This window comes from Mesocricetus auratus, unplaced genomic scaffold (genome assembly GCF_017639785.1).
Source record: "Mesocricetus auratus isolate SY011 unplaced genomic scaffold, BCM_Maur_2.0 Super-Scaffold_100011, whole genome shotgun sequence".
Classification (NCBI taxonomy): Eukaryota; Metazoa; Chordata; class Mammalia; order Rodentia; family Cricetidae; genus Mesocricetus; species Mesocricetus auratus.
Window position 1 is genome coordinate 55,909,547 of NW_024429195.1, and position 12,375 is coordinate 55,921,921.

Consider the following 12,375-nt stretch of genomic DNA (forward strand, 5'->3'; position numbering starts at 1 on the left):
TGTATGGCTTGGGTCCTGAAACTCTAGCTATGGACAGTGAAATAAAGACAAAGGATAGACATAGTGAAGCTGGGATCAAGATAGTTTCTCTCATACTACTTACCACTTTCACCACACTTGGAATTTCAGTTGGTTTGTTAGCTACAGTACAGGGGAGGATTAGCTGGTCTCAGTAGAAGGTCTCTACCTGTAAGCAGTCTCAGGCTCTAAACATCCAGGAGGAGAATGATACAGTCCCTAGTCTTTGCACACACTGATTAATCTTTCATAGACACACTCAAACTCTCAATAAAAGCTTTGCCATCCCTCTTGAACCAGAACCACATAGGTAATGACTTTGCCAATTTACCATGGGTCAAGTCCTCTTGGGGTCTGTGTTCTTGTCAAAATATACTTTTACTCAGTGTCTCCCTCACTCAGGGTTCCTTTACTTGCTACAGTTACCTATTAATGAAGCAGGAAAGAATGGGAGCTATTATAATTGTAATGCCCACATATTTTTTTCTGATTTTCAGAGTAAACCATGTCACCTGAAGACACAGCCAACCTATTGTTTGAAATGTATTTTTAATAACTAAATTTATTCTTCATAATTTCATACATGTATGGTTATTCTTACTCCTGACTCTTCTCTTTTCCAACCTCTGTCGAGTTCCCTTTACTACAAATTTCTTTCCCACACCCTTGTCTTTTTTGTTTTCTTTGGTGACCCACTGAGCTTAACCAAGGCTTTCTGTGTGACCACAGCTTTGGAACTTCTTATTGAAACCCTGTGGGTTTGCTGGGTTTGGGTTGGGGCTTTAACACAACTAAAAACAGTGACTGTCTCTCTTCACACTCTATCAGTAACCAATTAGTTCAGCAGTAAGGTCTTATGAGCCCCCTTCCATCTGTGACTGACTGATGAAGAGGTCAATATCTTGCAGGCATATTGCCAGTAACTGTAACTTCTGTGGGTTCATGAATTCAATGGTTGTATCTTGTCTAGAGCATGGAACTTTGCTGTGCTATCTTCTAATTCTTGCATTCCTCACATCTCCTGCAGTGTTTATTCTCATTTCAAACCTGTTCCACAATAGTATATTTACTTCATATCATGATTATGTTACCAATCCAGTATAGTAAATGAAGGAGCACTATAACAATCAATGAAATGTAAGTTTGGGTTTTATAAAGAAAAGAGAGATCATTCATATGGTGGCCACATGTGGAAAAATGGGTGAACAATTCTCAAACTTCCAAATCTGAGAACAGGGTTGGGAAGAACACATGGGGTAGATAAACAATTAGGAATAACAATTAAAGTTGATGTGATCATTGTGTTGTTTATTCAGAATTAGTCTTCATAGCTTTTCATAGGATCCCTGCTCAGAAAATGCCAGTGTTAACATGACACATGGGGAAAGATGTTGGTCCTAAAAATATCAAAATGTCATCTAGAGGATATCTGCTTAGTTCTAAGTGAACCCAGTAGGTTAAAGAAATGAGGACTTCAAGTTCCTGAAAAGAAGTGCAGGCAAGTACTGTCATCATGGCCAACATATCAGAAATGTTATCCCTGTACAAGAAAGGCAGAACTTAGAGGGTTCATTCAAGTTTGTCTTTGGTGTCTACACGGCAGGCACTTCATCTCAAATGCATTCTTATTCATGCATGTTCCACCTAAATTCATATCAACACAAGCAGATTCACCATGTTCAATTTCTATTTCCAGCTAAAGAACTTCATGAAGACCTATGATGGGGTAGCCTCTGCTTCATTCTCACGAGCTGTGGAAACTGTGGAAGCCAATGTGCGCTGGAAAAGGCTTTATCAAGAGGAGCTGTTCCAGTGGCTGGGAAAAGCCATGAGGCACTAATATATGTCACTTATCACAAACACAACCCAGACTTTTGAGAGGACCTGGTTCCTGTGGAATGAAGAGGCCAGCTAGGATTTCAGTGATAACGTGTAGGAGGACTTTTTGTTGTTGTTGTTGTTTGGGTGACGGGTATTTTTCTTCGTTCCATTCACTCTCCATTTGTTTCTCTACTGGATATTCCTCTGCATAGAAACTCTTACAAGTGTCACTTGCCCTGGCTATTTCCGCTGTACATTCCCTGCTGTTCAGGACCAAATATGATAGTGGTGCATGTTGATGTTGCAGTCAGTTTGGAAAATCCTATTAAGAATTCTCTATGCATGGATATATGGTCCTGCCTGTGTTCCAGCATGCTTATTTAACATGTTCCAATGTTGTATGTGAATATATGTACATCCTGGATGGGCATTATGCGAAAGCACAAAGATTATCTAAGACAATCAGTGTTGCAATGAAAGTCAAAACTTCAGGAGGGAATTTTTTCTCAGTCATGGACAACAGGAGAGATAAAGCAGCTCTCTAAACAATCTGTGTCATTTATTTCAACACTTGGATTGTCTGGCAATGATGATTGTGTTGTTAACTCATTTTCTTTGAGTTAAAGCTGTACTTGCAAAGATGTATAGATAGTGTGTATATATGCATATGTACATAAAGTAGCACCATGTGTATATAATACGTTGTACATGCACCTGTGTGAAGAATCTCTTCACATCAAAGGAAAATTAACTCTTTTTTATAAAGTGTGGACACTTGGAAAAGGCTTCATATAACTTATCTCAACACTACCCTTCCTACTTTATAACTCACTTTCTTAACTGCTTTTTCATCTATATCATGAGTAATAATCTATTCTACTACATGAAGATGAAGTCTAACAAAATATATGTGCAAACTAATCACTCGGCAAATTCTCTAAAGTCAATGGCAGCCTTTCACCAATTTCCGTCATCATTTTGGTCAACTTTCTTATTGCATAAACCAATTTTGTGTAAACTTAGGATATTCAGTACTAAGAAAGTGTTTATTTATAGCTCCTTTGTATTTCTTACCTTAGATAGTGCAGAGGTGAATACTCTCTGTGTGTTGATCTTTATGTGTAAATTGCTCCTATCCTCCATTAAGCAACCATACCTCAACAGGTCTATTAGCATTTAATGACCTTTTATGCCAGTTGTGCCCTCCCTGAAGACACAAAGTTGCTTTTATGCTGTGTTAATGTACAAAATCTTTCAGAATTAACAACCCTGTTCTACCTGGGAATTTCAAGGAACAATTTTCATGGCTGTGTGTAACACAACTATGTTTTAGTGATTTTCACACCCAGTAGTCCTGTTCCTCGCTTCAGAGTTAACATATTTTAAGTTTAGCATTGTAAAATACTGATCACAACTACTACAACCGAGTCAACTGTTGTAAAACCCCTTTCCATACTCCTGTTATGTTCAGTTCTTCCAAATATTTCTAATCATTGATACAGTGGATTCATAGACCATCACTCAATGCTGGAGAAAGATAATATATATATACCAGGAGTCCTAGAATTGTTTTGTTTGTAAAAATGAAAAGCAATTTCCCAGTCCACTGACTAAGTTATAACTAAATTTGAACCTTCTCATATGAGCGATTAATGCTTCTTGCACCTACAATTTTCAACACTTCATTCAATTAAAATACGTGAATTTTAAGTACTACATGGTGTTAAAGAGTCATGGAGAGGCTTAGTGTGAAATCTGAAATTTAGGTTACCTATTGGAAGTAAGCAAATTTCAATGAGTAATTTGTGAGTGAGAATACTCATAAATCCATGAAGTCCCCAAATACCATTATACCACTGAAAAATTCACTCATGAAACAGAGCTGACCAAGGTTGATATGGATGTCTTTTGTTTCCTGGACTGAAAATTCAGAGAAATGCCTTTTTTATTTTAAGTCATCATTTCCAATTTTGAGTTTTGAGACTTTCTTAGTTCTTTTTCCTCCCTACAATATATGATTATAACAATCATCATAATCCTCTTTCAGTATTTTGTGGCCTTGAACACAACTGGTTTAGCTATAGTCTAAATCCTCAGTGTATACTTGCGTGCAATGTTTATACCTCATAAAATATTTCTTCAACAGAATAGTGGTATCAATGGCATTGAGATGGCAGTTTTGCTCTACACATTTTTCAGTTATTTTAACCTTTCCAACATTGAAATTGTATTTGGCTTTAAGGTTTTTTTAGTTGTTTAAATAAGTAATATTTTCAAAATAATAAAATAACCAATGATATCTCTTGGAATATTCTGTAAAATGTAGCTATAAAATTATATTTTCTACTTAGAGTTTTTATCTTTCTCTCTTGTGTATTTTACAAATCAATTATCTACATGAAATAACATGTTGAAGGTTTTCATCATCTAGTCTAAAAATGTCCTATGTCAATATATGTATAACGGTAAAATTTTGTTTTAATTAGAAAATACTAGATTATTTATCACTTTGGGTATTCATTTTCTCCAAGTAACTTGTAAATAAAATGTTTTCCCCATTTTTACATATTTTTCCATAAATTTTCTTATAGTGTTTGAAGATTTAAAAGCTACACAATTCCAAACTTAGAAGGCAGGCATCTATAATACTGGCTGTGTTTCTTGAAATTCATTAGCAAGCACTTTTGCTGGGCCTTAATTCCCTTTGCTTCATATGATTTTAAAATATATATGTATATATATATTTCAATTTAGATATATAACTAAAATATTACAAGACTATTAATGTTTTAACATGAATTTCTAAAATGTATTCCATTATCAGTAAATTTTACTGGTTGATTTTATTTTTCACAAAAATATAATGCATGTTTGATTTGAGAACCAGCATTCACACCTTTAAAACCCCAGTTCTCTTAACATAGATGGCCTACAACCAACATACAGCAATGTCTATCTATCTCATTAGCCTGAGACTTCACAAGTTCTAGACCAGCATTAGAATATATGTTTGAAGAAATCTACAATTACTCTATTAACATTCATACTTCAAATTTGTACTATTTCATACAAATTTGAAGTCCACTGTTAAACACCATTTACTTTGGTTAGTGTAAGTAGTCAAATATCGGGACATAGGATTTAACCTATTGTTTACAGTCCCCATTGGAGATCTGTTATTAAACATAGTTTAAATGAAAACTTAGAACTGTGACACTTTGCTTTACTTCCACCTCCTTCTGATAGTAGAAATAACAGCTACAGATTGCCAGAATACACACAGAAGGCTATATCATCTCAATAACTGACGCAATATTCAGTAAACTGTGTTTAAATCTTTGGAGACTAACTTGTGGACAAATGATTTTTGTGGAACTGAATTGGATGTAATAAGTAAGTTGTAACGAAGGATACAATATGCCAACTTAAAATTCACTGCTAATTAAATATTTTAAGAATTGACTTCTAGAAGCCCGAAGCATGTAGATCGAATATTATTGTGAATGCCCATGTGATGGGTCCATAACTGTCCCATACAGTAGTCAAAGAACAAATGAGGAGAAGCCAACACTTCAGAGATCATGGCTGAATTATCACTTGATACCAATAGTCATGTGCTATTAGAACTCAACTGAGATAAAGAAAGCTTTATTGAACAGATTGATTTTAACTGAGCATGTGGTGACTAAAACGAAGATGTAGGAAAATAGGTCCAATAATGTTCATATTAAAAATATGAAGAAATCACAAACCAGTTGGAATTAAGGCAAGGAGAAACAGAATCAGATGTTAGAGAGGAGCAGGTTAATCATTTCTAGCTAAGAAACCCAACTATTTTCTGTTCTAATTCCAAAACATGTGAACAATTTTCACTGTTTTATTTCACAGTGCTTGCATTTTTAGAAATATGTAACATTTTCAAATTATAATAATGCCATAAAATTTATACAGTAATAATTGGAATCAAAATTGGGATAGAATCTATCCTTGAGAAAAGCTGTTTGCACAATTTGGAATATTGCTAATCTATGGAAAAATTTAATCCTCTTGTAAAAGTATTTCAAATTTGCCAAAACAATGTTAGCTTTATTTGTCAACTTTAAGGAAATAATTTATTCTTTCAAGCAGGTTCAGCAATTCTGAACTTATGCAATAATTTATGTCTTCAGATTAGTATATATGAACTTGAGCACAAAAATATTGTCATCAAAGATGCTAAAATTTCAACGTTTTTAATTATATAAAATGAGCCCTCAATTTCACTGCCTCGAATTAATAAGCAGATTTTAGAGTCAAATATTTCATTTCATTTTGGGGAGGATTCAATGAAAGTTTAACCGACATGTACTCTACCAGTTTTTGTTCCAGTTTCATGCCACTAAACTCTGTTTTAAAGTTTAGATAGAAAAGAAAAGTTAAGAAGCTTTTAGAAAATCTTTAAAGACATCATTAAAAGGAGTTTTCAGGTCAAGGCACTCATGCACAAAGGAATACTTTCAGTCCTGGCATTTTTGTTTTTAAGCTATTCAGCTCCTCTGTATCATGGGAGTTTCACATAGATTTCACAATCCACACAACTCTGCTTGAAGATTTATCTTTCTGTTACTCCTAGTTCATATACTGATGTGGTAAGAAAGAAGAAGGAGGCTCCATTCTGTTCAGTTTTGTTTTTAAACGATGGATAATTGTAGGGAAGGATCAAAAATGTGAACATGTGTATATCTATCAACCTACACTGCAGGTAAAATTTCATGTAATAACCCAGTGAAAACTTATGAATTCTAATTGATCATCAAGAAAACAGAGGGTAAAAGCCATTGGTTTCTAAAATAAATTACTAATGTTAGCAGGGCTGCAAATCCATCACTTCAGTACCTCTGTCAAGCCTGAGACACTATTCATCCATACAAACTCTGTGGGGGATATGAGTTCTCCTTCATATCTCTCTCACTTTCATTATTATGGACTTGTTGGAAATAAGTGTTAATTGGTGCCTTTTTTGGTTTATCACCATTCTCTTACTAAGGTTACTTCGTGTATTTTCTAAAAATATTTTCTTCACAAAAACCCCACCTTTTGTTGTGAGGGCTTTAAACTACTAGTAATTAACAGGCACTCAGCCAATGAGCCATTGAAAGAGTCAGTGGGAAAGAAAAACAAAGAGGACGGATTGCAAATCCCTTCACCAGTGTCTCACAAAGATGAAGTTAAACTGTCTGCATGTGGAAAGGTTCTATTAGGCCAGCCAGAACTTTTCCGTTGTTTAGCAAAGGGATCAGAAAATTTTCTCTTTCTGCATAGAACTATAGATGGACTGCACTGCTTAATTTACTTGATGTTATGTTTTCAAGGTACCTGCTGTGTGCAGATACAGTCTAACCTAACTGCTTTGACTCGCTTCTTTACAGGTCAACTTGCTTCTAATGGCACACATTTTTCTTATGTCATGTAAGTAAATGAAAGAGCAAAGTGCTTTGTAGGAAATATAATAGGGGAGTTAGAACACCTGCCTCAAATGTGCAGAGTATTTCTTTTCTGCTAATCATTCCTGCAAGGCTCAAGGTATTACACTCACTCTTATGAACACACCTGTCACCACTTTCATGTGTGGAACCTACTGAGTGGGAACGTCATTAGAAATTCTTTGTTCCTCGTTTTACCTCAAATAGGTTTCTTAACTGTCACATCTCAAGTGAAAACTGTTTTTCAAATGAGTTGTCTCTCAAATGTTTTGTTCTAGATTTTACAGTATTGTTTAATGGTAATCTCACATCAGCTTTTAAATTACACCTGTATATTGGCATATATTAGTATGTGTGCAGTCTTTCACGGTTGTAGTTTATTCTCCTTTTAAAATTTTAATCGACTTGGACAGCAAGTAAGTACTAAAATAAAAAACATAGCATCATTATGATTTTGCACATATTTCAGTTACCAAAACCGTAAAATAAATTTTACCTTTGGCTGTCTGGCCAAGTCTGAGTTTATCAGAAATTAAAAATTACATTGTAGGACAATTCCTAATAAACAACCTTGTTCGGTATCAAAGCTTATTTATCTAAAACAATTACACCAGACTTACCTAACGTGTGCCATATGGAAGCATATTTTTTCCTTTTCTAATATTTTATGGTTTGGGAATGAAAAGGTCCCTGGTCTCTCAGTAAACGCGAGTTATAAGCATTTTTCAAATAAATAACCTTTTGTTAGTTTAGCAGAAAAATATTTTCTATGGTATGACCTTAAGATTATTCAGTAAAAATTGAATCTATGTATTCAACATGAAATTTTTCTTCTTTCCTGATCAAAAACTAAAAACAAAAAAGATTTTTTTCTAAGTGAGAAAATTTGTGGATTTACCTTAATCAGAACAAATTTGAATTTTGCCTCTGATAATAAAATTTTGTACAATAATTTGTAATTCATCACTGTCTTAATTGTCTGACATGTGCAGGTAAGGCTAAGAGGAATAAGACCAGCTGTGTCTTTACGTTGCTTCTGCTTTTTATGAGAGCCCATTTGAAGAGCTGTGAGTACCCAGAGTATAGAGGTTCATGGAAGAACCACTCTTCCTGACATGGGGTTTTTAAAAAGGAAATCCACATGCTGCTGCAGGAATAAGGAAGTCTGTATTTGTAATATATTGTATAAAGAGAAAAACCAATTCAGTCTCTGTTCTAATTATATCTTTAGGATAAATGAAGTCATCTGCACTTTGGTAAAAGTGATTTCACCTGAAATGCATTTCAGATTGCTTTTTAATAGTTTTCCCTGCATTCATCAGGCTGTCAAGCTTCCAGGATCCTCGAGAACAGTTTCCAATAACAACAGAACATAAAATATACATAATCACGGCTTGTAAGCAGTACTCTAGCCACACTTTTCAATGCCCCTGGGTTTTTCTCTTTCCAAGAATTAGTCAGGAATGTAAGAACTGATTCTGGTTGGCCAATGATTTGAACCTAATGTACAGTGGTTTAAACAGCCACAGATAACCCTTTGTTGTCATGTCCATGGGGTAAGAAATCATGCTACCAAGTTATATAGAGGAGTATTCTTAGAAGAGACAATCAGTGTTTACATATATATGTTTATATTTATAATGTGTTTAATAGCTCATGAATTTTACATGTATTCTCAAATGCATCTCCAACCACACATATCCATAGAACAATACACACTCACACATACACACACACAAGATTTAAACAAGTGCAACAGATCTTTGCATCATTAAATAAAGATTACACAGCATAAATGAATGTAATACAGCTTTAGCTAACATTCAACAATACATGCCTGTCATATTTACCAGAAGGTCCCCAGTGGTTTGTTTTAGTGAGTATCAGCTTAGAAAGTGTCACCTGCATTTTGACAGTATGTAGATGATTCTGTTCAAATTGTCCACATAGAATGCACTTTTCTTTGGATAAGGGCAATGACTACCAACTCCTGATTTTAATTTACCTGACTGACTTCCATTACACATTGGTTTCTGGACCACAGATTACACTCCAAAGCAACTAACAAGTCTCTGGTGTGAGGTCTGAGCAAGCACATCTGTAAAGTGCACAGAGCATCCCAACATGCAATTAGTGTTAAGAGTCCCTGGGCCAAAGGCACCTAATGCAGCCGTTGATTTAGCTATAGAATTTCACCAGCAGCACTGCTTTTTAAAAGCTCTATGCAGTTGTTATTGTTCACCACGAAATACATAATAAAAATTGTTTGCTACCAAATATATAATAAAAAATGTACTCTCAATTAGCATTATAGTAGAAAGCAGGTCATTTGGTCAGTTGACCTGCCTACCCTGATATGTCACTACTCCTAATAAAGTTCTTAGTAGTTTGGTGACATCATGGAAATGTCTCATCATCCTTGTGTTCTGAGAGCAGTAGTCTCATGTCTCTCTTCTTCTCTACTGTCTTCTATCCAGATTTACTATCACTATTAATAAGTTTATAATCTTCATTCAGTTATGATATAAGCAATGAGTCTTTAGGAAAGACTTTTTATTCACTGACCTTTGGTCTATGGCACAGACCCCAGACTGTTGGAGGTGAGTGAAGCTCATATTGGAAGTGTTGTAAAGTGGAGATCAGGCACAATGTGTTACAGTAGGGAGAGAAGCACTCCACAAACTATCACATGCATCCAGGTTATCCTCACCTTAGATGCTTCCTTTTGCTACGATATATTATTTTAAGGTGTATTACCTTTGTTCATGCTCTGGAACTTTTGTTTAATGATGCAAAGGTGTGTTTGATTAAGTAAAATTCACCTGTGGTCACGAGGCTGGGTCAACTACTAGCTGACAGGAAGTTGTAGGAAGGAGCCAGGTGGAGAAGGGTTCATATGGAGGGGTGAGAAGGTGCACAAGGACTTCTTGGGAAACACTAGGAAGTGAGCTAGGTGAACTGTTGGCTATTCAGCATCTCTGGGAAGCAGCATCCTTTGAATCTTGAGTTCTTTAGCAGAACAGATTTAAATAAACTTCCTGAGTAGCTTCTAAAGAGTCTGAGGGAACAGGATTTCCTCAGGCTTCTGCTCGTGCTGCCTAGCCTCTGCTGGTGGCAGTGGGGCTGCAGTTGCTGAATAGGAGAGCTGTAGTTTAAAAGTCCTAAAAAATTAAAAGAAAAACAACATCCTTTCTCCAGTTCTTTGTCTTTTTACAAGAAGCTCCCATCTTTTTGTCTTTTATATGACTTCCCAGCAGGACACTTTCATTCTCTGAAACTTTACTATGTTTTCACTTGAGGTTATACAAAGGAATAGGGAAGGTTTTGAGCTGTCTTGGTATCCGTGTGCATAGTAGAAGATGTCATGGGTTCCTGGAACTGTAAAACAAGAGTCAAGGGACACCTGGGTAGACTGAGGATGCTTCTTTGTGCTCTTAAAGTCTTGCAGCTCATGCATCATTTCTGTAGTTCTTCAGTTCCTGCTCTGGGTGCTTCCTTCCCTGAAATCTTCAGCTAATTGGAGCTTTGATAACACAAATGAAATATTTTATTCAGCTGACAGGGAGCTAAAGATACTGTCAGTTTTGGAACATTTTACTGAGCTAGTAGGAGGCTTATCATCTATTGAATAACTCTTGAGTCATCTCTAATAACCAAAATTCATATATCTATCATATATTTGCTAGTTTCCTATTTGTATATCTTTCCCCGTCGTTAATTTTCTTCATTGGATTTAGAGCTTAACGTCCTTTTTGTAAGAGAAAGGATAGTTTTCTGTGGAGTAAAATCTCCCTAGTTAACAGATTTTGTTATGTTACCATGGTTTTTATGATGACTCGCGTTATTGAGCTATATATGACAAATTCAGCTCTAGCCAAGAGTTTGAGTAACTGATGAACAAAGAACTTGATGTCTATAACCATCCTGGAGTCTTCATCCAGTGACTGATGGAAGCAGAGGCAAACACCCACAGTTAAACACTGTACTGAACCCAAGGAACCCAGCAATAGAGAGAGAGGAGCAATGAGCAAATTGGCAAAGAATGGGCTGGCAAAAACAGCAGAGGCAGCTGATCCGAACAGGGGAGAGCTCTTGGACCGACAGCTGGGAGGCCAGCATGGGACTGATCCAGACCCCCTGAATGTGAGAGTCAGTGAGGAGACCTGGGCAACCTATGGGGTCCTGAACAGTGGATCAATGTTTATCCCTGGAATACAAACAGACATCGTGTTTCCATAACACAAAGAGGGATGTTCTCTCAGCCTGGACTCTTAGGGGAGTGCCTGGACCCTACCCTGAGTGAAATGACAGACTCTAGATATTCCCTATGTGGAAGGAATTGGCAATAGGGTGGGAGGATGGGGGGGATGGTGGGGAGTGCGGGAGGAGGGGAGGGAGAGGGAACTGGGATTGACATGTAAAACAAGCTATTTAAAATTAAAATAATAAAAAAATGGAAGAAAAAGAAAGAAAGGAATGACTTAATGAACCTAGATACAAGAGGAAGTCCAAAATCTAAACCTTAATAGGAATGTGTCTTTCCAATGTTAGTATGAAACACACACATACACACACACACACACACACAGAGAGAGAGAGAGAGAGAGAGAGAGAGAGAGAGAGAGAGAGAGAGAGAGAGAGAGAGAGAGAGAGAGAGAGAGAGAGAGAGAGAGAGAATGTAGCAAAAACAGGCTTTCTGTTTTTAAAAAGGTGTTGGATTTCAACCGATAGGATATGCAGAAGTGCTATGGGAATGACTGCAAGCAGTAACTAAAGTAAATCATGAATATATTTCCCATGCCTCCACAAGTTTGGTGACTGGCTGACCCAAATATTCCCAGTGTCAGTTGAATGAAACAGTTGAGTGAACTAAATGGAATGTTTCCAGGGATAAACACAAACTCTGATGCAAATATTTATTCTAGTCCTGTTCAAATTGTGTACAACCAACAAATAGTACCTAATGTATGCAGAATATCATATGAGTGTGCATCTGTGTGCCTCTGTGTCTGTGTTTCTGTTAGATGGGAGTGGACAGAGAAAAAGAACTAGAAATACATAATACATTTTTTTA

The 12,375-nt window shown here is 36.1% G+C and overlaps 1 protein-coding gene across 1 annotated transcript in view; it reads left to right on the top strand.

The window, feature by feature from the left end:
* Trhde (thyrotropin releasing hormone degrading enzyme) overlaps nucleotides 1–7,750 on the top strand; it is a 355,084-nt gene extending 347,334 nt beyond the window's left edge. The window contains exon 19 of the mRNA XM_040754861.1: nucleotides 1,715–7,750. Coding sequence (XP_040610795.1) covers nucleotides 1,715–1,858 — 144 coding nt within the window. The 3' untranslated portion in view covers nucleotides 1,859–7,750. The remainder of the gene's footprint in view (nucleotides 1–1,714) is intronic.
* Nucleotides 7,751–12,375: the final 4,625 nt, after the last annotated feature.